This window comes from Talaromyces marneffei, chromosome 1, assembly GCF_009556855.1.
Source record: "Talaromyces marneffei chromosome 1, complete sequence".
NCBI lineage: Eukaryota > Fungi > Ascomycota > Eurotiomycetes > Eurotiales > Trichocomaceae > Talaromyces > Talaromyces marneffei.
Window position 1 is genome coordinate 6,236,308 of NC_072348.1, and position 24,967 is coordinate 6,261,274.

At 47.9% G+C, this 24,967-nt stretch overlaps 6 protein-coding genes across 6 annotated transcripts; 3 read left to right on the forward strand and 3 right to left on the reverse strand.

The window, feature by feature from the left end:
- Window positions 1–1,869: 1,869 nt before the first annotated feature.
- Window positions 1,870–3,501, reverse strand: EYB26_002282 (uncharacterized protein; the record flags this gene model as incomplete). The annotated part of the gene is made up of 1 exon (XM_054261587.1): window positions 1,870–3,501. One exon carries the CDS (start codon window positions 3,499–3,501, stop codon window positions 1,870–1,872), a length of 1,632 nt encoding a protein of 543 aa, XP_054117562.1.
- Window positions 3,502–8,656: 5,155 nt separating this feature from the next.
- On the forward strand, window positions 8,657–12,872 carry EYB26_002283 (uncharacterized protein; the record flags this gene model as incomplete). The annotated part of the gene is made up of 4 exons (XM_054261588.1): window positions 8,657–11,815; window positions 11,876–12,092; window positions 12,147–12,414; window positions 12,845–12,872. The coding sequence occupies 4 exons, from the start codon at window positions 8,657–8,659 to the stop codon at window positions 12,870–12,872; spliced, it is 3,672 nt and encodes a 1,223-aa protein (XP_054117563.1).
- A 1,003-nt stretch (window positions 12,873–13,875) lies between these two features.
- On the reverse strand, window positions 13,876–14,992 carry EYB26_002284 (uncharacterized protein; the record flags this gene model as incomplete). The annotated part of the gene is made up of 2 exons (XM_054261589.1): window positions 13,876–14,909; window positions 14,968–14,992. The coding sequence occupies 2 exons, from the start codon at window positions 14,990–14,992 to the stop codon at window positions 13,876–13,878; spliced, it is 1,059 nt and encodes a 352-aa protein (XP_054117564.1).
- Window positions 14,993–15,629: 637 nt separating this feature from the next.
- Window positions 15,630–18,116, forward strand: EYB26_002285 (uncharacterized protein; the record flags this gene model as incomplete). The annotated part of the gene is made up of 4 exons (XM_054261590.1): window positions 15,630–15,746; window positions 15,800–15,852; window positions 15,910–16,121; window positions 16,180–18,116. 4 exons carry the CDS (start codon window positions 15,630–15,632, stop codon window positions 18,114–18,116), a joined length of 2,319 nt encoding a protein of 772 aa, XP_054117565.1.
- Window positions 18,117–20,701: 2,585 nt separating this feature from the next.
- EYB26_002286 (uncharacterized protein) lies at window positions 20,702–21,917 on the forward strand (the record flags this gene model as incomplete). The annotated part of the gene is made up of 2 exons (XM_054261591.1): window positions 20,702–20,975; window positions 21,037–21,917. The coding sequence occupies 2 exons, from the start codon at window positions 20,702–20,704 to the stop codon at window positions 21,915–21,917; spliced, it is 1,155 nt and encodes a 384-aa protein (XP_054117566.1).
- Window positions 21,918–22,752: 835 nt separating this feature from the next.
- On the reverse strand, window positions 22,753–24,961 carry EYB26_002287 (uncharacterized protein; the record flags this gene model as incomplete). The annotated part of the gene is made up of 6 exons (XM_054261592.1): window positions 22,753–23,212; window positions 23,506–23,672; window positions 23,727–23,981; window positions 24,036–24,455; window positions 24,509–24,546; window positions 24,598–24,961. 6 exons carry the CDS (start codon window positions 24,959–24,961, stop codon window positions 22,753–22,755), a joined length of 1,704 nt encoding a protein of 567 aa, XP_054117567.1.
- Between the last annotated feature and the right edge of the window lie 6 nt (window positions 24,962–24,967).

The window sequence follows — 24,967 nt, forward strand, 5'->3', positions numbered from 1 at the left end:
ATACTAGCTCGTATTGAAAAACGTTATTCATTGTCCAAAAGTCTAACTTTTGTCCTTTGCATCTGGACTTTTTCGTACATACCATTTCGTCGATGCTGTAAAGTTCAGACTTTGTACACGCCCGCTAAACTATGCAAACAAGGTACCAACGCAGCAGCGACATCCCACGTCTCACCCATAAGATGACAACAGGCCTCACCGCTTTGGGACGTTATCTATCTATCTTCAAGTTAACCTGCTGAAAATAACTTAAATAAGAACTAAACTGATGAATTGTTAGACTACGTAGTCGGTGAGTTGGAGCAAAATGGGACTGGTAACTGGTTGGCTCTGGTTGAACGTTCTGGATCCTTACAGGTCCAGCCCCTCGGTTTTTCCCGCTGGCGCAGCGGACCGTCCCTTCTTCCATCCGATTCATCATCCATGGATTCACATTCACGCAAATACAGAGTATATCCTCGGAGCATATTTGCGGCAAACAATAAATCACAGGTTTGTACTCTGTATATCTATCGAATGGCGAATGCCCTCGCGCCTCTGGCAAGGATCATACATATCATCATGACCATACATATGCTATGTGCGGGACCTGACCTTAGTGGAGTCTATCTACCCTGTCCTGAAGCATCAATGCTGAAAGTCTCAAGAATCGAAACTATCAAATCATTCAATCGGTAATTTTTCATGGTGTCGTATCACCCGACGGTCTAGATTCCTTGCAAAGTCGGTCAATCAATTCCGAACATATACGGAGTACAGATCCTCGACACACCGACAAATTAACCCGACGTCGGTGAAGAAGCAACTAAAATGTTAGCATCTCAACAGTTCACAATTGTATATTAATTACTATGTATAAACTCTACAACATTTGATGCCTTACTGACCGCTTCTCTTATTTCCTTAACATCCGATCTGAGTTGCATTATCTATCTCAAATGCAAGCAAAACACATCTCAACTCCCGACATGATAAACAATTCCCACTTTGGGCAACTCGTACACAACCTTGGCAAAGGCAAGAAATATTGCTTTTTCCGCCCCTTTCCTCCTGCTCCTTACTCTCAAGCTACAGTTCCACCCCCTTTCATTTCCTTACCAGGCAAACCCAGCCACAAAACAACCATCGTTTGAGAAATCGGAAGCTTAACCTCTTGTTCGGGTCACGTCCCTTCTGGATTCGTCGGTTGGAATCTCTGGCGTGAATCCTGCCTGGGTCTAGTTCGCCAGGCTAGAAAACGAAGAATATTCTTCTTGTTCCGATTTTCTAGTGTGGGATGTCACGAAAAAGGCAAAGGATGGACATCCTCGGCTGGCTAAGTAACCAAGTTGAGTCAGTTAGATTGCGAGTGGACCTTGGCTAGGGAATGGAGTTGCTTTACTGCTCTGGGAGGTCAAGTACCGAAAAAAAGGGGCTTGGATGGAGTTCCCGGTTCCCCGGCGCCACTTGTGCTGGTTTAGTCTTTACTCATTGTAGATAAACTTGGTTGACGAGTAGACGAGTCAACGACTCCACATCGAACGACTCACAAATAAGTTTACTACTACGAGTAAACTCTGAGTATGGCAATCCCAAAGTTTGGATTGTGGATTTATCTACGGAGTAATGGAAAAGAGAATGCCAATCGAAGAAACAGCATCCATTCTTCCAAGTTGCCTTCTAAGTGCTAAGCAGATGATGCATCCCGACAGTTCGAAGAATCGTTGTCTAAGTCTTTCAACAGTGGTTAGGTACATGGCTCGATTTGATTCCAAGACTTTCAACAATTGACGCTTCCTATCTAAGATACAGCCTGGAAGCATACTGTAGACTCAAGTCGATTGCTCATATAGTATATTTGTACAACTTCTACGCCGTATATTTCAGAATCTACCCCTGCATATTAAAGACTTTTCTTCCCTCAAACCAAGTCTCATCCACGGCCGCTTGTAACAATCTCTCCTTTGACCATTCCATATCCACCACCACAAAATCCGCCTTCAATCCCTTTTCCAGTTTCCCCGTAAGCTTGTCCGCGAAACATGCATACGCAGCGCCTGTCGTCGCCGCAGTAAAAGCCGTAACAAGTGGCAAAGCAAAATGTGGATTGACAGTCTCCTCAGACTCAGGCAATCGAGCGGATCGTCTCGTCGTCGCTGTGTATACATTTGGTAAAGGCTTGAATGGTGCCGTGGGCGAATCGGAACCAAATGCTATAGCTGCACCCCCGTCAACAAAGTCCCGATATGCAAATGCACGACGACATCGATCATGTCCAATAAGCGATGGCCATGCTCGCAGGATATCCGGGTCTGAGTGTACCGGCTGTACTGACGCTGTAACACCTAGCTTTCCTAACCGTGCTGCATCTTCAGCAGTCGTCATTTCAAGATGCTCGATTCGGTGTCGTCCATCGCGAGTACCGTGGGCTTCGAGCACGTTAAGAACCATATGCACCGTCTTATCACCTATCGCGTGAAGGGCGCATTGAAGGCCTGCCTTGACCGCGCGACTGACAACAGGGGCCAACTTCTCCTGAGGCCAGAGAGGATCGCACGAGACACCGTTGAGGGTATACGGCTCTAGAAGTGCTGCTGTACACCCGTCAACCACCCCGTCGCAGATGACTTTGATACCTGCAATGCGGAAGTCTGGAGAGTTCTCCAAGTTGTATTTGGCATGAAGCTCAGCTGCTCTCTCGACTTGCTTCAGATCTGCTTCCGAGTCTGCCGATGGCACTATCAACCAATGTGCAGCAATACGCAGATTCAATTTTCCGCTCTGCTGCTGCTGTCGCAAGACGAGAAGAGCCTCCCATGTATTCTCATCCATGGCCATGTCTACTAGACCCGTATATCCGGATGCAGTATATGCGCTGATTGCGCCCTTCAACGCATTCAATTTCTCTTCCATTGAAGCAGCACGCGCAAGATGCGGCCAGATCATGGCAAAGACCACAGCCTCGGATAGAAGACCCGATGGCTTGCCATTACTATCGCGATGGATGGTGCCGCCTTGCGGATCGGCCATCTCGTCGACCTTGAGTTCTTGAAGAGCAGCAGTATTGCACCACGTTGAATGCAGATCTTTGGCATCAATTAAAATCGGCCGCGGGTCGAGATCATCCAGCATTGACGCCAGAGCCTCGTTGTTAGTCATACTCTGCATCCAGCCTTTGCACAAAATCCGAGGAACCTGTGGATTCTGTCTGGCGTACGCGCTGATTCTGTCCCGGATTTCACTCAGGTCGTTGCATCCGTCCAGGTCCAGTTTCTGGAGTGCCTGACCGAGCAGGAGCAGATGCATATGTCCGTCGATAAAGCCCGGAAGCACGTATTTCTTCTTCAGGTCTTGAACGACAGCACCGTTCTGGCGGGCATGGGAAACGACTTCATCTGTTGACTGGCCGACATGGACAATGGTGTCATCTTGGACCACCATGCATTCCGCAAACACGGCCTCGTCTGCCTGTTCCGTCCCCTTACCTGTGAAGAAGTGCCCGTTGGTGAAAATAGTCTTCATATTCAAATTATCCTTCCGAACCCTAATCTATCCTAGGAGAAGATTGAAAGGATGAAGTCTTGACGTGTTTTCTGGTGCGGGGGCTTTCTTATCTTCTTATCATCTGGCCATGATCAGATGCGGGGGTGGTCTTCTGTCGCAACTCTTTAAGCGAACAATGAGCAAGGAAAAACACATTTGCTTATTTTGACACCGTACAAAACCTACTTTGTATTACATGTATCAACGAAATATCAAGACCAGCACGCGGCTGGATCTGCGTCGCCATTGAATATTAGGACAAGAAGAATCAAGTCCGAGATGCCTGAGATGGCTAAAATGACTCTTGCCATTGGCGAGATAACTGTCCAAGGGATGAAATAGCTGTTGATATCGAGGACTATTCGAAGGGCAGCGATGGTACGCCGTAGCAGGCTATGACTGGCGGCGGCCTCAAGCGACTAAGCTTCCTCGTCTGTCCCTGACACCTCGTCACACAGAATGCTTTGAAACTCAACTAAACGACCCTGTCTCCTGTTCACATTCGTGTTCAACAATATTCCTGTCGTTGGTCTTATTTGTAGCTTCCGAGTTGAAACCTCGCTTTTTGTCCCATATACAGCTTCCTGGGCCTGACGACTGACGGGTTGAAGTAGAATGGGGGGGATTTTGACCCAATCCCCAAGAGAGAACCAGGGTTGGAACACCCTGCCTACCTACTGCTCATAGATGCCAGTGTTAGGAGTTAAAACCCCACCTCCCTGTATCCCCGCAATGTGCGTCCAATGTCTATATATATGTACAGTCAACTCATAGGACCAAGGATTAAAATCAACACGCCAGGCCTTGGAGGACTACCATAAAACATACACTTGACTGGGACTTGTTGGTGATTGATTTTCTCGATTCCCTTTCACACTGGACCATTGTAATTTCGGTGTAGTACTTGAGCCTCTATAGTCCTTCATCTCTTCGGGTTCCATATTCGACCTTCCTCCCCTAGGTGGATGAGGGTAATGCTTTCTCTTTTCCCTGCACATACCTAGAAAGTTGTAATGAATCGGCCTTGTGTCGACGGTACAGGCTCCAGGTCAAGTTTCTCGCTAGACCCCGCGAGGGGATGATGGGAACCATTGGAGAAACTTGCAGGTCTCCGTGCTTTGAGCCCTTGTCGGATCTGCGAGAATGGTATGAAGAGTTGAAGAGACGCCTCGCATGGATGAAATCAATTGATATTACCTCGAAAACTGAAGCACATCTGCCTGACCGCGCGATGCCGCGATGGTAAGGTTGATAGCTGAGAAGTACCATGTCAATCACAGCAAGCTGGACAATTTACATAGATTTATCCTTGGATGATGTGTAATATGTGTGTTCCTGTGCATAAGTTATCATAGGATATATGTATGTAATACGTTTTCGGATTGGTCAGATGAACAGAGTCAAGGAATTCAATGCTGGTACTAGCACTGGGCATGATATACATCAACTTGAATTTATGTATCATGCCTCTTTCGCAGGAAGAGTGCATGAGATGTCAGATACATATACGTATCTACTACGCAAGCCACGAAATCTCACAACCCGTACGAATTCTGTTGGTTGGATAGGAAAAGATGGTCTGCATGGTCCACATATGCCCCTTATTCTCCGTGGGGTAAACGAACATTGATCAATCGCATGGTGAATTCTCCGACGACATGTCCTACGATACTGCGGAGCAAGAATATGTCATACTTCTACAGCCGATGCATCATTATGTATAGTTATATCTTGATTGATCTTTTTAGATGTGTATCTTGAGATGGGAAGGAGCAGCGCCCATTGTGATCGGTATGCCAACTTAAATACCGTCTCAGTATTTTGCTTTACACAAGCAATAACCAAGTCCAAGATGCCGCACCCCCCCCCCAGAATGGAATGATTCCCTTGCTTGTCTACTCGTAGAACCGTCCTCCTTACCCAAATGCAAGGAATATTCAGGGCCTGTCAATTAATTCCTCGATATTTGTCCAATTGAAAAATACAAACTTCCAGGCATGAAATGCGAAACTGCCGGCCGAACTATTGAACAATAGTTCCCCGCATGGTTGTCGATCTTATTCGCATGGAGAAAGAATCGACGTAAAATTGGACAGGACCTTGCCGAGAGAGTACATGATTGTAGTTTTGGTAGGCAAACCGTCAAGGGCGATGGATTGATGATCATAACGGCTGTAAACAACAAAGTAAGAATGCATGCATCCGCAAAAAACCAGGCCGGGGCCGTGGTCCTTGAGTCTTGGTCAGGCAGAAAGACTCTCTTGAACAAGAAAGGATCATCTCGACTAGTCGTCGACATAATTACCTACTGGATAGAGTAATTTGGCCGCGGCTCGTAGTGTACACTGTACACTGTATGTGTTTGTACTTTGTACACATCGGCAGCCTCCGAATGTCTTTATCGCTATCACCTCATCGTCGTACCTGAGTTATCTTCGAGTGTACGACTAGGTCACAAACGAGGCGTCGACGGCGTGTTCTAGTCTTTCTAGAAAACACACAGAAGGAGCCCTAAGCCACTAGAATATATTAGACACGAGGAGACACGGAGTACGACAGAGTACGTAGTTCTAGGCCGGCAATATTCGGATGGTATGCCAGGACAAGTTTTCGATCCGACGGTTATTAAGTTGCAAGAGGACTGTGCAAAGGGGATTGTAACGTCAATTTGCTGAGATTATTATAGTGCGTGGGTACGAAATTGCCGAGATTGCCGAGCTCTGGGTATGTTTACCTTTACCACGACGCGTAAATGCTGCTACAGAAGTTAACTAACAACCAACTTAAACCACAATGTACATACCTCGTACAGAGAGGCACAGAGGGAGTACAAGACCACAAGCATTGCCCGTCTACATACTGTAGTACGTACTGTCCGTTGCCGTTGCACAGGCACAAATTAAAAAGTCTCGCATGGCGGCCATGACGCAGCGCCATGCGACACCGGTACTTAGGAATTCGGGCAGTTAGTTGGTTAACTTGGTTAGTCCTCCATGGCCGTTAATTAGCACCGTGCACGGACAGATACGTATCTGTCGAGAAGGTGTGTCGTTTTTTTCCATACCTGTCAACGCCAGCAGATCGGTCAGAGTGTCATTATTCCGTGAGGAGTACGAGAGGTGTATCACAGTCGCTCTACGGAGTGCTGTTTGAGATGTATCAGTGTGATACCTTGAGTGTGAGGGAGACAGTTTCGGATGCCGGGACAATGACCGTCCAGACAACAGACACAAAGCCAGGCTGAACACTCAGAAGCGCTGCTTAACGGACACATAAGACACGGAAAAACAACTCCGTCCACATTCGTAGTCCTCTGTATATATTGAGGTGATATCGAACAAGGTCAAGACGAGGAGTTAGGAAGAAGAAGGAAGGACGAAAAAATGTCGCGGTCTAGACTGCGTGACTCCACCAATCAGCAGCCCCCGTGACATTCGCCATGCTGATTGGCTCTGTCGGCAGGGTATTTCTGTTGTTCGCAGCTTGTGTGAGCAAATAAGCGACCGCCGCCGGGCTATTATATTTGCATAGTTATACTTTATACTTTTACACAAGTTCAATAGACGAGTAGGAAGTGGACACTGGAACCGTCCATGAGTCGTTCCGCACAAATAGTGTGCTCTGTGCTAGTGGGTATGTGGTGTATGGCGTACTGAAGTCTCAACGTCGAGTGGGGACAAATCCACAAGTACGGGGTACAGAATCCAGTCTGGATACTAAGTATTATTATCATAACTCGATACCGAATCCCAAGAGAAAAAGTACGGAGTATCTTAGTGCGTACAGTCCTCCCCCAAGCAGCAAATAGAGAAGGACGGTGATCCCGGCCACTGAAGGAGAACGAACATACTACGAGTAGTCTGACTGTACGGCAACTTAACTTAGAGGGACCTTCGATAAGTTAACTAATAAGTTATGTAGTTAGTAGTTAGATCGGAGACGAAGCATGGCCCGTTGACAGAACCGAACGGTTTCGTAAAATTCAACAGAAATACGCGCCGTTTGTACACACAACTCTCCAGATCAAAACCCAGCGACTCTCTTCTTTGACCGCGACAAGGTCTGCCCTGCTCGTTGCGGTGCCTGGATAGCAGCGGCGAGGGTTGCCCACAGTCAAATAAGTCAGGTTGCTCAACGACTCTACTGGCAATTCAATGCAGCTGAAATCCGTCAAGATTCATGCTGCATCGGGAAGTACTACAGTAGTACTACATAGTAAAGCCAGAACAATGAAACCACGAGTCAAGCGAATCCTGTCAACCTCGGTGCGATAATGCTAATAATATAATGCTAATAATAATAATAATACTACTACTAACTACTACTAATCATAATCATAATATTCGTTATTAACACAATAATAATCTTCTCCCCAAGACCAGCGTGCATCATTAACTATATTATTATCGAGCACCACCTTAATACCGACTGGCCACACGCCGTACGCAGCATACCGTCGGTTTTAACATACGTAGTAACGTACGGCACGCGTAACGGTACGGTAATCGTGGTTCTGCCGTAAGTTCTGCCGCGCTTGAGCCCACTTTCCCAGACTGTCTGTTCTCGCCAATCTCTGTGCTGCGTCTGCTCTTGCCTTGCCTGACTCTCTGCCTCGCTCTTCCCTCGCAGCAGTCAGTCAACCTCCCTCTGCCCTCTGACTCCCTTGGCACACATCCTCCTTATCCCCCCCCCCCCCATCGCTCTTCCTCATTATCGAACTATTTCCTGTCAATTATCAACCCTCATGCTGTGAGCTCGCTTTTGCCCGGGGATCTTTAACTCTGTCCCCTCCTCCGTTTATATCTCTATAACTCCAACCTTTTCCCAGTTGCCAGCCCAGGCCGCCCCTCATTCCCGAAAAAGCCCCCTCTGGCACCCCCATCTGCAACGGTGCACGTTACCTACCTATATCTTGCAAACCCAACGCAACACCACCACACCTGCTGACCCGCGACTGTCGAACCTGTGTCATCCGTTCTGTTATCAAGTCATGAGCACTCGGCTGTCTGAATAAGTTGCTTCAGTGTCCTTGCGAGCTCCGTCAACCCGCGCCATCATTGATTGGTCCAGTCGGTTGCCAGTGTGCATTCGCTATTAACTAACGTACTCGAATTTATTCCCCTCGAGAAGGGTCATGTACCAAGGTGGAGTCGCAGAGCCCTTGGCTGTGGACGCTCATCCCGGATTCGCTTTCAAAAAGTCGGCTGCGTATGCTGCCACCTTCCGCTACGAGACCGACGAAGAGCGCCTGGACATGGCAACCCATTCCCCCCTCCGCACCAGTGGTGGTCGCCAACGTAGTCACTCGATCCAACAAGACATGTCCCAGACGTCTCCGCAGCGCCAGACCTCCCCCATCAAACTAGCAGCAGAACCTCTCTCCGCACTCTACGTGAAAGCGCTGTATGACTATAATGCCGACGATCGCGCTAGCCTCAGTTTCCGCCAAGGCGATGTCATCCAGGTCCTTAATCGACTCGAGACGGGATGGTGGGACGGCGTCATCGGCAATGTTCGGGGCTGGTTTCCCAGCAATTACTGTACAACAATCACCAACCCAGACGAAATAGAGCACTACGCCTCCCATCGAATGATGATGATGACGGGTGACCCCGGCGATGCCAGCGCAGAGTCAGGTGCCGAAGACGAATATGAGGATGACCAAGAAGACGAATTTGATGTAGAGCATCATTCCCGCAATTCGCAACCCATCCTGCCTATCGAGGGTGTCCCTCCAATGGACCAGGAGGAAGCCGCATATTGGGTGCCCCAAGCCACCGCAGACGGTCGCTTGTTTTATTTCAACACTTTGACCGGAACGAGTACGATGGAGCTACCATTGGAGAACCCGTTATTGGCAAATGAGACTGGCCCACGCGACCGCAATAATTTCTTCGTCCCAGACCAGACTCGCCCACCCCCGGAAATGATGGCTCGTGGTGTCGAACGCGACGAAGACGATTACGACGGCTCTGGCTCGGAGGGAGAAGGCGAATCATTGATGCTGGCTTCTCGAGATTCGATTTCTCGGAGACGTCGATCATTGGCAGATGACGTCTCACCTGCCACCTCCATGGATTCTCTTAACATATCACCCGTCACCAAAACCTCTCAACATGCTATAACACACTCCGGCCAAGGTTCCTATCTTCATTCTAAAGACTCGATGTCGACGCCTATTGCTACGTCTAATGGATTTTCAATTCCCCGTCACTTTGTCGATGACACACCTGGCTCTCGAATTGGCTGGGCTGACTTGCTCGAGAACATGCGCCATGCCATCGACGCTTACCGACAAGTTGTTAGAAACGGCGATCGCAGCGAATACGTCCGAAAAGCAGAGGATATTTCAGATCATCTTCGCATGTTGCTCGCTGCAGGATCAGACACCACAGACAATCATTCCGGAAGCCCTTCGATTATCTCCCCAAATCGCGCCTTGTATCCATACTTCCGGGACATGATGTCCAAGTTTTCCAAGCTGGTTCTTTCGTCACACGTTGCCGCTGCAGACTGGACGGGCCATGATTCTGCCACCAAATGTCTGCAAGAGGCCGATGGCGTCTGGCAAGGGGTTTCCGGATATGTACAGGTTGCTAGTCAACAGCGCGGTGACAATGTCAACCGCATCGTCCCTGGATTTGTCCTTAACAGTTCCACAGGTGGTCACTGGCAGAACAATGGTATTCGAACTGGTGAATCAGGTGCTACCTCTTTTTTGGATCCAGATGGCCAGGATTCCAGCCAGGAGCCTTCCGTGACGTTGGATGCTGCGTTGGTTGACCAGATTGACTCTATGAGAAAGGCCATTGTGCTCAGCATCAGAAAGATTGATGAGCACCTTAAAATGGAACAGAAGACCATAACTCCTCGACAACATCAAGCCTTGAGCGACGCTATTTGCTTGGCTGCTCTGAACGTTGTTGAGAAATATAGACCCTGGATCTCCACAATTGAATCGATCAATCTGGCTCCACTTGGCACCAGTCTTCAGAATCCACAGCTGGTTGACTTTGGTCTGCAAAAGCAGAGGGTATACGAAACGATGGCCGACCTCGTACTCAGCTGCCAGGCTGTTTCGGCTCCGCTTGGTGACGAGTGGGCTGAGTTACGCAGAGACTCCATTGAAGACCGTCTCAACAACGTTCGAAGCGTCGCTCGCCAGTTGGAAGGCACTGTTTCGCAAATAGGATTTTCTTTGTCGCTTCTCCAGGAGCAGGTTCCCCATGAAGCCAATGGCCAGACCCACTTCGTCGATGACAATGAAGCTGCGGGCTCTGCACCAAATCACGAACCAGGCAGACGACGGGGCACTACGTCCTCAGTCTCGGCTGTGCCATTAGCAACCCTCAATATAGACGATGATGACACACAAGTGCGCCGCAATATGAACAAAGCACAGCGATTCTTTGGTCAAGCTCCTCCTTCCACAATCACGAGAGAACCCCTACGGGAGCCAGTGTCGATACCGGAGGAGACTCCTTGGTTCTTGAACTTTGATCAAGAAGGCGAAGTTTTCTATGATAACAAGGCTGATGTACCTACGCTCAAATGTGGTACGCTTGAGGGCTTGGTTGCACAATTGACTCGTCATGACAAGCTGGATGCCTCCTTCAACAACACTTTCTTGCTAACATATCGCTCCTTTACGACTGCTGGGGAGCTTTTCGATAAGCTCGTGCAAAGATTCAGCATCCAACCGCCCTATGGATTGACTCCAGACGAATTGCGAATGTGGATCGACCGCAAACAAAAGCCGATTCGATTCCGTGTAGTCAATATTCTCAAGACGTGGTTTGAAAATTACTGGATGGAAACGAATGATGAGACAAACATGCAACTTCTTCGTGACGTGCATGCTTTCACACAAGACTCAATTGCCACCACGAAAACTCCAGGATCACCGCAGCTCCTGAGTGTTATTGAACAACGATTACGAGGTCAAGATACTACAGTCAAGAAGCTAGTTCCTACACAGAATATGGCCACACCGACACCTATAGTTCCAAAGAATATGAAGAAACTCAGATTCCTTGACATTGATGCCACCGAATTCGCCAGACAACTTACGATTATTGAATCGAGGCTATATGGTAAGATTCGTGCAACTGAATGCTTGAACAAGACATGGCAGAAAAAAGTTGGCCCTGGAGAGGCTGAACCGGCTGCAAACGTAAAAGCCTTGATTCTACACTCCAACCAGCTTACCAACTGGGTTGCTGAGATGATTTTGACGCAAGGCGACGTTAAAAAGCGTGTTGTTGTCATCAAGCACTTCGTTAATGTAGCAGATGTAAGTTATCTTTTTTTAATATTGTCGGCTATTGATGATTAGCTAACGATTGCTTTCTAGAAATGTCGCGCTCTTAACAATTACTCTACGCTTACGTCTATCATTTCAGCACTTGGAACAGCCCCAATTCATCGTTTGTCCCGGACATGGGCTCAAGTTAGCGGTCGAACCTCGACTGTCCTCGAACAAATGCGCAGACTTATGGCCAGTACGAAGAACTTTGGTGAATATAGGGAAACTTTGCATGCGGCAAACCCGCCATGTATTCCTTTCTTTGGTACGAAGATAGATAGAACTCTACTTTTGTCCTTTGCTAATTAGTCATCTGTAGGTGTGTACTTGACCGATTTGACTTTTATCGAAGATGGTATCCCATCACATACGCCATCCGACCTTATTAACTTCAACAAACGAGCCAAAACCGCCGAGGTGATCCGCGACATCCAACAATACCAAAATGTGCCCTACCAACTACAACCCGTCCCTGAGCTGCAAGATTACATTTTAAGTAACATGCAAGCGGCAGGCGACGTTCACGAGATGTACGATCGCAGTTTGGAAGTGGAGCCCAGAGAACGAGAAGACGAAAAGATTGCTAGGTATGGTAAAAGTAGCATTGATTCCTCTTCAGCCGCCATGACAGTTTCATCATTTCTCAATTCGATACGTTGATTCATTTTTCTACTCACCTGTCATCACACACGGCGTCCTCCTGTTTACATTGATGAACTTTATGATCTTGACACGATTGCTATTTTATGTGGATCTCCAATCATATGTGGCCCCCATTTTCAGCAGCCATCATTTAAAAGCCATTTGGGCGACTATCCGAAAAAGTGCTCGACGCTATCACAAATTGATATGCTGCTGCGAATGTCGTCCCATATTCTCGCATTTCACTTTTCTTTTCCCTTGTTTTCTTTTTCTGCTGATCACTTTTGTTATTTCGTTTTCTTCCGACCCCACTATTATTGTCTTCTTATGATCATCTATGGATATCGCAGAGACTAACATTTCCCCCTCGCGTAGACTACTATCGGAATCAGGCTTCCTATAACGCCCTGACGATCGAAGTTAAGACAAATCCGACTGGATCCATCGACAACAACAAATCACAGCAATGCGGAACTTTGGATCCCTGCCAATACTACGGAAAATAATTTCACAACTTCCTGCAAATTGATCCTTCGGTGGAGTCTACTTTCTCCTTTGAGCTCGAAAAATCTGGGTGGATCATCACGTTGTATGATGGCTTGCCGGGACATTGTGGAATGTGGACGGACGGAACTAGGGGCGGGACCGTGTCTCAGCGTGCGGATTGAACGTCACATGCAACACTGACACGTTAGACTGCTCCATCCGGCGTCCTTATTTAAATCCCGGCAAAACCGGTTTACATAGTACAGACGGAACACACCGCTAAGTACCATCATCTTGCTAGCCAGATAAGAGATAGGCTTGTCTACATGATCCTGCGATTAGTCGCACGAAGGTCTGGATGCGGTGAAATTATTACCGGTCTTAACCCCATGAAAGTCGACATATTTTTCTACCGAAAAGGCCCGTTTATACACGGCAGCCGGTGCGGGTGATCAGGTTCAAGATGCTTGAACTCCTGTTGTACATACACATGTCCCTTCTCATTGCTGACTGGCCCCCAGTCTTGCTTTGACATATTGACGTTTGACATTCTCCGGACATATAACTTACACTCTTACACTTCTTTCTTGACTTAACTTTTCTTCGTCGGTCCTCTCTTTTTACCATTCTTGTATCTATCATTTTGATTGATCTGTCTCGTGGTCGACGCTTTAGTGTTTGTTGTTGGAGTCTCGGTCTTGGAGTATGGTATACTATGAATTAGTCGGACATGGTTGGTTTGGATGGGTTTGGTGTTGGAATTACGGCTGCAATAACTGACTATCTTATGAATGACATGTGATGACTTTCTTCATCTTCAATCTTTTCTATACAATGAGTTTTGGTAAGAACACACGAACACATAGTCGCATAGTCACATGGTATCATGAATCATAGCTGTATTTGTAATCTATTCGTAGCTAAGTTTTCTCGGGGATATTCTGGAAAAGCCCCTTCTTGATATCAGCAGCTACTAGACCACTGACTTCCTCGGCGACAATGCGGTTCCCATCACGAACGGCCTTGGCTATCTGTTGGTCCCTGGCCGGGACATTTCTACCGCCACCTGTGGCACCACCATCTAATGCTGCTCCGAGCAATCCTGATGCTCCCATACCTCCTCCTCCTCCGCCGCCGCCACCACTTCCGATTGACTTTGCGGCTCTCTTCACTTTCTGGCTGAGATCCATGATCTGTTTGCTGCCGTAATCCCTAGTCGTGAAAAGCGGGCTTTGACTCAGCGTCGCAACCCAGTATTTATTCCAGAGCAGCGAAAGAAGCTGTGTATCTAGCGTGCTCTTGAAATGCGAGACCTGCAGCGAATAGTATTGAGATGCATGTGCGCCAAAATCCTGCACTTTATTGAGTGGGATACTCTGATACTCATCATCGTCGCTCGATTCCTTGGGTGCCGTATAACCCTCTGGATACGTACGAAAAGCGCCAATCTCGACTTTTCCAGCGGATATGGTACGATCGGGGTCAATAACGACCGCCACAAACGGATCATTCATCTGCTGCATTGACTGCGTCGAGACATCGATACCAGATAACCAGCACCCATAACCCGGATGACTATGATACCACCCCACAGCATTCTCCATACGGCCCGAATCACGGCAGGATTGTAGGTATTCAACCATATACTCGTTTGCGTCCCCCTGGGCATTGACTCTGGTCTCTGTCCCCTCGACGGGTAATCGAAAGGCGTCGGTGACGACGAATGTCTCAGCAGCGATATACCCTTGCATCAAGCCCATGACTTCTAATGATCCGCCGGACCGTGCGTGCATCACCATTTTGAGTAGGGCGACGGCGGAGATTTTGACATTTTTGAAGTATCGTGGGTCGGCAGCCCAGGGTTTTGTGTCGGAGAGGGCGCGGTGGGCAGCGGCATCGTAGTTGTAGAGGGCGTCGCGGCGGGGGTCTATGAGCTGGACGACATTTTCGAGTTCTGCACCGTCGTCAGTTCCAGGTTAGGACATCTCTGATATCAAGACGGTGATGCTTACCCCACGACTGCTGTGCAGTCTGCATGGTGGATGAGGACCAACTATATTCTCTGAAATGGGAGAGGATTCAAGTGAAATCAAGTCTTTCAAGAGCCACGGCAACCGAGGAATCTGGTCAGCTTGTTAAGAGCTGTATGTAGTATGAAGCAGCTGTTGATAGATAGTCGAGAGAGTGACGAAGTAAGCCTAGGCAAGTGGGGAGCAAAGGCAAGTGGGGAGCCTTACGGCCTGGAGGCACCCGACACCTGAAAATCAAGGCACAGATGCGCGGTTGCCCTGACAACAGACAACACCAGAAAGCGGCCATCACAGCTCCTTCCAACTTCCACCTCTGTCGCTTCCTTGTTCTGTTCATGTCTCAACACCCCAACTCACCCTCTTTCACCCTCTCTTTCTCTCTCTACGTGAATATACACCCTTATTCACTTGACAAGACGACGATACTGGACTGTTCCCAACTCCCACCCACATGGAGCGCAATTCTGATTGAACCACCACCCGAGTATTTGTTTTTTTTTTAACAACATTCGCTGTTCCTGCGCATTCTCCACCGTTTTGTCCACTCTACCCTACGCCACGCTGCAACTGCAGCCAGATCTCTACGCAATTGGCTTTCTGTTAACTGAAGCTTTTGGAGTACGAGGCATATATTCATACTCGCCATGTCGGTCGACACCAGTTACTTGACCACCCAGGTCAACAATATCATCGATCAGTTGCATGGCATCTTTGATGATATTGGTGTGCCTAACCATGAGAGAGAGACTCGTGAGACAGAGGTAACATTACATTCTACTGAATCATTGCTGTGTCATGTCTAACACTCCTACAGCTCTTCGCCGCCCTATCAGATACATTGAACAACCATTTACGCATTGTCAATACGTGAGTAAACATTGAGAACCTTATGTGTTCGCATCTTGCTAATCTTTATCTTTGCAGTGAGAAACAAGATATGATTGCAGAAGCCGGGCACCTCATAAACACAATCAAGCAGATGGAAGTAGCGCTTGATGACCAGAAGGCAAATGACCAATATGAGCTTGGCCACGACCTCCAGATTACCTTCCCACTCAATCGTTGCATTGTCACATTAAAAGAAAAGTACTCTGCAATCAACAGACTACATCGCGAGCGCTACGAGCAAGTTAAAAGTACGTCGCATCCTGACTCTTGAAACCTTGGTAAACAGACGCGCTGACTTTGGCATAGAATTGGTCGAGGCTCTCGAGTCTTACTCTTCACATTTGGAAGCATCATTTGTGAAGATTCCACTTCCACCAACAGCGCCCAACGCATCTATTCCACCTAATTTTGATCTCTCTCCTTCTTATGTCACCAAATTGGACAATGAATTCACTCGCGTCTACGAAGAATACAACAAGCGAGTCCACCTGGTCAAGGTAACTTCTGAAGAGATCATCAAGCTATGGGCCGAGCTTGGAACTCCTCAAGCACAAACAGACTCCACCATTGTCAAGTACTACCGTGATGCTCCAGAGCAGCTCGGTCTTCATGATACTGATCTCGCCAACCTGAAGGGAAGGCGCGATAAGCTTATGGAGGAGAAGAAGAATCGCGAAAAGAAGCTAAAGGATTTGAAGACCGCGGTTGAAGCTTTGTGGGAGCGTCTTGGGGTTGATGAGCGCGACCAAAAAGCCTTCCTTGCAGCTAACCGTGGCTGTGGTCTCCGCACAATAAACGAATTCAACGAGGAGCTCAACAGGCTCAACGAACTTAAGCGTCAGAATCTACATTTGTTTGTTGAAGATGCTCGTTGTCGCTTACAGGAATTGTGGGATAGCCTGTACTATTCCGAAGAGGAAATGTTGGACTTCACGCCTGCCTTTTCTGACGTCTACAGCGACGCCTTATTGGAAGCCCACGAAGCAGAGATTGCACGACTTGAGGCTATCCGAGAGCAGCGCGCTCCTACTCTTGACCTTGTTACCAGACACAAAACCTTGATGGAAGAACGAGACGCCCTTGCCGCTTCAAGTCAAGATGCATCCCGCCTTATGGCTCGTGGTAACAAGGGAGAGAAGCGCGACCCTGGCAAACTTCTCCGAGAAGAAAAGATGCGCAAACGGATTGCCAAGGAACTGCCAAAGCTTGAAGCCGATTTACGCAAAATGCTGGAGCAATGGGAAGATGAATTCGGCAGACCTTTCCTAATCCATGGTGAAAGATATCTTGACGAGATCACGCCAGTGGCATCTAAAGCTCCTCCACGATCCAAGACTCCATCAGTGCCGCCACCAAACTCAGTCAAGTCTAAGCAAGCAAGCACATATGGGACTGGAAGTGTTCGCGGTCCCCCACCACCTCGGTCTGCAACCAAAACACCAACGGGTACCATGCGACGCAACGCACCACAAGCAGCAGCTTCGTATTCCGCTCAAGCGCAAACCAAGTCTCCCTCCAAGATTCCTGCTCGGGTTCCACTTGGCAACATGCCTCATGGCAACAATTCTCCCGAACGCCGCCAGCCGCCGGCTTCGTACTCTTCTAACACTATCCGAGGCAAGGTGCCACCCCGCGCTCCTCCACCAAAAATGCGAGATCTCTTTAACGATCCAAATGAGGATTCCGTAGCTCCCAGTTACATAATGGAGCCTTCGCATTGTGAGAGCATGATGTCTGCTCGAAGTGTGCGCCCCGTTTCTCTTGAAGATGTCTATGATGACAGACAACAACGATCGATGAACCAATCCGCCATATCGCGGAGCAGAACAGATTTGAGCTCACATGGTTCATCCCAGTCTCTTCATTCCATAGCATCCCGAGAGATGGCGTACCCACCACAGAATTCATATCTCAACCGCCAGCCACCTCCACCGGCTGCAGCAATGAGGCAAATTTCAAACTCAACAGTTGAAACAGCCACTTCTGGTTCTGAAAACTGGGAGACGTTCGACGATGTTTCAGAGCCGGAGACCGACGCCAGTAATGTCTATTATGCCAATCTTCGCGCAGCCCATGGAAAGCGCTTGGCTCCAGAAGGTCAGCATGAGGAGTCACTTATGGGTAAGAAGCTGAGAGGCATCCGCACAGTCGGGTCTGATGAGCAATTTCTTGAGCATAATGGCCAGATGGTGAGGATTGAAGGGAGCGATGGAGGTTGGACCGACGACTTGGATACGTATTGAGCTATGAGCAACGCTTGTCGATGATCTACGATCTTTATGAATTCGCAATACGTATATGATTCACGAGTTTCTGGCTGGTACTGAAAACGATCGTTCGGTTCATGTTACAGCGGATGAGTTGATGTTATCACGACGATAAAAGTCAGCTCACCTTCGATATCAGGTCTTCTCTCCTATTCGAGCGAGAGCTTTTTATTTGGCGCATTTTTTTCGGCTGGCACTGGAGTTTTGCGGCGAGCGAGCAGCTACGGCCATTTCTTCCTTTCATGTGAACTTTTCTTTTATACACTTCTGGTTAATATTGGTTTTTGATTCATGTGTATTGATTATTCCCCTTCGAGGTGGGCCTCTGTTTTTTCGTTTTGGTTTCGGTTCTATTTTTGTCGGTTTTTTTTTTATATTTCCGTTTCAATTAATTGCGCCTCTTTGTACAGGGCGCCTGTTGATGTTACTTAGCCTTTTACTTTTATACCAGCTCTGCAATTTGCCTTTCAAGATTGACCCTCGCGCTGATCAACTCAGAGTAGTACTAGTAAAAGCACAGTAAAGTAGTGTACCTAAATCACGAATCATCGACAGGGAAGCGACTGGCATGGATGGATGCCTGTCTGAGTACCTAGGTACACGCTAACAGTCAAACGAGAGATCTTGCAGATCTTGTAACCTTAGACTATTCTATTGCCTATTATAACTGGAATGGGCATTACAATGCTCGAGTTTTAGTTTGTCTGGTCGATCGTCGCGCGGCAATTAGAGATGATCGTTCTACTACTGTAGGACAGAGGATATTCTTGTTCCCCACGGGATAATGTCGAGGCACCTCATTCCCTCGGGTTCGGGTCGATGATCAGCCGAGCAAAGCCAATCGCCATCCGGCTATTTTCAACTTGACTGAGGACATCATCCGACTGCTTTCACTCAGCTGCACAATTTAGCCCAGTGATGAACCAACCAAACAGCGCTCTCATCACATTCGTTGACGGAGAGGGCCATGGACGTGCTGAACTCCTATTTTGACTTCACAATACCCACTGGTTGCTCTGCACAGTGGGTGTCTCGGGTTACATCGGCGTGCTCAGTCGTGTCAATCCCCTCGGGAATGGAGGCGGAGATGTGCGGCTCGCGATTCGATCAAGAGCGATCATCCGAAAGATTGGAGCGATGACAAGGATGATTACGAGATGCCGTTGTACTCAGAAGACTAGGTATATTGCTTGACTCATAAGTCGACCATTCGACCCCTAACGGCTCGGGCATTATCTTCACGATGGATTGATGGAGTTACAACTGGGGAACATTACATTAACTATGCTTCCGCATGTGACGTGCTTTAGGTAGCTGGGCCGAGGCTAGCTAGTTTAACTTTTCAGTATCAGAGCATCAATGCTTGAATACCATCACAGTGAGCTGCCTTATACAGTATAGGAGAGTTAACTTATTAAACAGCGCATCTGTTTAGCTCAATGGAGATTGCAACATAAATCGGACTGCGGCGTTCTCGCAGCTTGTTTCTCGCCGGAGAACGCTCTGGTCCCATGTGTTCGCAACTTTCGTTAGCTGACCACGGTGTCTTCGCCACCCACCCCGTGCAGACTCTTAGATGGAGATCCATGCCCATGGTCGTACCTCAGTTGATGACTTGCCAATCCCGCGAGAGTGATCTGCAGCTAGATCAGATTAGCGTTATCATGGCCTCAAGTTTTAGGGCGATGCCTGTTTGAAACACTCTCTCTTATCGCGGCACGGACATACTACCTCTACTACGTAGTAGTAGGCTCTGGGACCCTGAGGGTTCTCGGACTATTTTCTAGATGTGGTTAAGCATAGAATCCGAATACGAAGACCGCAATTGCAGGCCAAAATAACGTCTTTCTCACGGCATCAAACCGTGTGGTGTTCACCAAGACTCAAGCGCGACAGAATGAAGAGTGCTGGCCTTATTGAACCAAACGGCGGGGCTTTAATATACAATAACCAACAAGTCAATCGAGCCATGATAGTTGCTGGTAGCTAAGCATTAGATTCGAGTGATTGGGCCCATTTCAAAAGCTTGATCTAGGTACCTAATTCCTAGCCTAACTAGTAATAGAAGGTGGTACCTTTCCATCCCATACACCACGCAAAGATAACGCCCTTCCACTGTTCCACAGCAGGCATTAGCCCAGGAGATAATAGCCACGATTGAAATGCCATTGGTTGTCAAACTAAGCTTAATGTTGACTGATCGGAATGAGATATGGTGTCAAAAAGCTTAATTAACGAATTCCATGTGATCCTTCTGAGAATAGAAGGTAGTATGGCTTTCCCAGCGGCGTCTGTCCTATACAGAAAATGATCAGCCATGGCTTTGAAAATAAAGTGCAAACAAGCCAGAATTCAATCCAATTGGTGTTGAGTCAGGCTCGAAATGTCACCTTCCTTTTTGAAAAGCATGATGAATGTTCGCGACGAGTATCGTGATGGTGAATTCTTGAAGTACATTTCATGTATATAAGAGGCTGCCTTTCGCGTCACAAAGGCTTTCTATCCATCAGCTCACTCTCAGGCATTGACATTGACTTCTACTTTTGTCTCTTCAGTCCACCATGATTGCCTTCACTACCCTTCTAGCTGCCAGCGCAGCCTTCGCCTCGCCGATTGAGCGCCAGGCCAAGACTGAAGTCTTGCCCTTGAAGCGTGTTTCGAACTTGACTTCGATGAAAAATCTCGTTAGCAAAGGCCAAGCTCGCCTCGGAAAGGTCAATGGCGTGGCTGCCATCGAGGCCCGCAGCTCTGGTCCAGTCACCAATGAAGACGTCACCTATGTTGCTGGTGTCTCAATCGGTGGCACCACCTACGACCTTATCGTCGACACTGGATGTACGTTGGCCCCTTTTTAAGAGACTTTAGAAGTGCTTTACTGACTCGCCATGTTGTTCAGCTTCAAACACCTGGTGTGGTGCTCAAAACTCATGCGAGCCCAGCTCCACAGGCAAGAGTACCGGCGGTTCGGTCCAGGTCAGCTATGGTAGCGGTTCGTTCTCCGGTGATGAGTACAAAGACAAGGTCAGCTTCGGGGGCCTCACTGTCACATCGCAGTCCATCGGCGCTTCAACTTCAGCATCAGGCTTTAGCGGCGTCGATGGTATCATTGGTTTCGGCCCAGTCGATCTGACCCAAGGCACTGTCTCCAACGTCAACACCGTTCCCACATTCATGGACAATCTATACAGCCAGGGCTCTATCTCAACGAATGTTCTTGGTGTCTACTTCAGCCCAGAAAGCGGAAGCGACTCTGCTGACACCAATGGTGAGCTTACCCTCGGTGGAACCGATAGCTCAAAGTACTCCGGCTCAATTCAATATTTCCCCAAACTGGCTAGTGGCTCTGCTTCACCCTACTGGGGTATCTCCATCGCCAAGTTCACTTTGGGCTCGACGACTCTTTCGTCTTCTGGCTCGGGTATTGTCGATACCGGCACCACCCTCATCTATATCCCCTCCTCAGCCTACACCAGATTCCTTTCTGCTACTGGCGGCAAGACCGATAGCTCCTCTGGCCTGGCTATGTTCAGCACCAAGCCAACTGCGAACTTTGGTATCACCTTTGGCTCCACTACATACACCCTTACGCCGGCCCAGTACTTGGTCCCCACCGCCCAGTACAGCTTCTATGGCTTGACCTCCGGCAAGTACTACGCCTGGATCAACGATGGCGGCAGCTCTGGCGTAAACACCATCATTGGCCAGAAGTTCTTGGAGAACTACTACTCTGTCTATGATACCACAAACTCTCGCATCGGCTTTGCTCCTCGAGTTTAATACGACTCAAGATATGAGTTGCCTGGTATATACATAGAAACCTCATAGCTCGGTTTTCCCTATAGAGGCAATTCTGCAACATGCAACTGTACCTATTCTGAGTTAGTTTATATTGAAATCAATGACTTTTACATACAAATGCTTTTTGATGTTAAACTGTAAGTACGATGATAGTATTGTCGCAAGCCTGATTCCGTCTCGTCGGTTCTCTGGTGATATAACTCTTGATATGAGACGCCTTAGAATTGCGTTCAGCGTCCAACGTGGCCCGAAAATAGGTTTAGTTTGGTATACGTATGATGCTACCTAGGTACCAAACCCATATATCTCTTTATTACGAGACGGACGCCTTGTCATAATTCTTTTCGACTGTCATACGGACGATCATCTAGACAGCACTAAACTATATTCGTCTCAACCGTGGCTCTTGCATGGTTACAAAAGATGCTGGTTTTATGGAGAGTCATACCCCCGGTTTGAAGCAAGTGCAGCCTTTTATCTTGCAGTGTCCACTCGTACCAAAAAGCCAGGACTACTCTTGTTTTTGGATCATACCACATAGGTGGACAATTACCGATCTGTTGCCATTTGTCTACACAAATTGGTAACCGCATGGTACGCATCCAATTCCAGATTATATATGGATAGTCCATGCACGACTAGTTTGGTTCTCAGACCTGTTCGTCAAAGGACCGAGAGAGGAGGTTGGCATGTCAAGTTTTTGCCGGCCCGTTTTTTGAGACACTTTTGACTGGTTTGGCGATCACAGCAATGTTCTATCTTACATACACGAGGTTCGTTGTGATACACATTCAAATTCCTGGTAGCCAGCACCTCAATCAAGCTTTATCGTCCCTCTTCTGCTTCGATCTTGATTCCCATTCAGCTGTATAGCTTCCGTCAGTCGTCGTACCGTTTCGTCCCTGCCCAAAACCTCCATTATCTGCGGCATTCCCGGACCAGAAGCGCCAGCAAGAAGAGCCCAGCGGAGATAGTGATACAGCTCCTTTTTGAATGCCTTGCTTGTATATGGGATAGAGTCCAGATTTGTGCGATGGGTCTCGATGTTCCAGTGACTTTCGGGAACAAGGGTTAGGATCGTTGCCACGGTCTGCAAAGCAACGAGAGGTGGCGTTGGGTCTCCAAGCTCTAGATCGGTTTGAGTGAGTGTGTATGGAGTGCGGTTTAACGAGGGTGCAAAGAAGGACCAATTTCGATCCAAAAATTGAGCTGGGGTTGTGAAATGGCCGCCATCATGTTGGAGTAGAGATGTCACGGTGTCCTTGATAGCAAGGCTGGCAGAATATTAGCACGAAATCAAAATGAACAAAAAACAAAGACAAACAAAAATACAAGAAACCCTCGATATAAGCAAAAAAAACATACGACAGTTGGGATTCGCTGGTGGTCACCCACCCAACTACTAACCAACCGGCGTGTGGCTTAAGTACGGCTGAGCGGACGGGAAGCCCTGTTTTCCACACCCTATGGTCGTATGTGCTAGACAACTGCCACCAATGGCTTATATCGGGCACTTCCTGTATACTGCATTCAAACAGGAAAAAAAAAAGAATAAGGAGAAACATACTTATCTCTGATATTCCCTCTTTCTTCCGCTGCCTTAGTGACATCGTCCACCAATTTCTGGAACTCGGGCCCATTTTCAGCTACACATCGCTTAGTGTGCGCTTTTTGAAGAAACCACATCTTTTCCGGGCTGACAATGGTGTTGCCTTTGGTGATCTTCAGGGTGAACTAGAAGAGACAGATGTTAGTAACAGGAATTGAACGATGGTAAGGGTATTTTACAATCTCTTCCATATCCTTAAGAGAAAAGACTTCCGACTTTTGGTTATGTGACCAACCCAACAAAGCGGCATAGTTGAGAAGCGTAGAAGGCAAGATGCCGCTGTCCCGATAGAAGGAAATATCAATGTTTGAATTGCGTTTACTCAGCTTCTGGCCGTTCTGGTCGACAAGAAGAGGCACATGGCCAAATTCGGGCGGTGTCCAGTCGAAAGCATTGTAAAGTGCAACATGCATGGGAGTCGACGCTAACCACTCCTATCATTCGATATAAGCATGGTTTGCTAGTCAAATCAGGGTAGCCAAACTCACTGTTCCTCTGATGACATGAGTTATCTTCATGTGATGGTCATCCACGACATTGGCCAGGTGATATGTCGGATTACCATCAGACTTCAACAGAATAGGATCATCGTAAACACGATTCATCGTTTTGAGAAACCTCTTTTGACCATCCTGATTTTGACCCGTCGTTCCAAAAACAAAATCCTTAAATTTCGGGTACTCGTCAGCTTTCAGCCGGACCACATGTGTTTCTCCCTTCGCTGCCCTTTCTTCTGCCTCATCGGCAGATATGTCAATGCATTGGCGATCGTATCCGAGCGGAAGGCCGTCTTGGTTGCGCTGTCTGGCAAGTGCATCTAATCTTTCGGAACTGCAGAAGCAGCGGTATGCATGTCCGGAGCGAACGAGATCGTTTGCGTGTTTGTGATAGAGGGCCGTTCGCTCCGACTAGAACAATCATTTAGCAAGCTGATTCTGTAAAATACGAGAACCGTACGTACTTGTCTATATGGACCATAAGGACCACCGACAATAGGACCTAGAGACGTTAGCCTGGAATGAACAACGGAGCGCATATCAATAACCATACCTTCATCCCATTGTAAACCAGCCCATTGTAGATCGGTATACAGTCTTTCCTCCGCTCCCGGTATGGTTCTCTTCTGATCAGTGTCCTCGATGCGGAGCAGGAATTGTCCGCCTGTACGTTTTGCCAGGAGGTAGTTGAACAAGGCCGTTCGAAGAGAGCCTAAATGCAGGTATCCAGTAGGAGAAGGCGCAAAACGTGTTCGAGCAGGCTTGTCTGGAACTAGCCTTGTGTTGTTGCTATTGCGGTTGCGGACAAGGGACGGAGATGGATTGCGGGATGCGACAGACACAGACGAATTGGCTCTACATTGGAGACAGATCCATGACGGCGGCTTTGCAAATGCGCCGGGATACAGTTTAATCATCCTGCT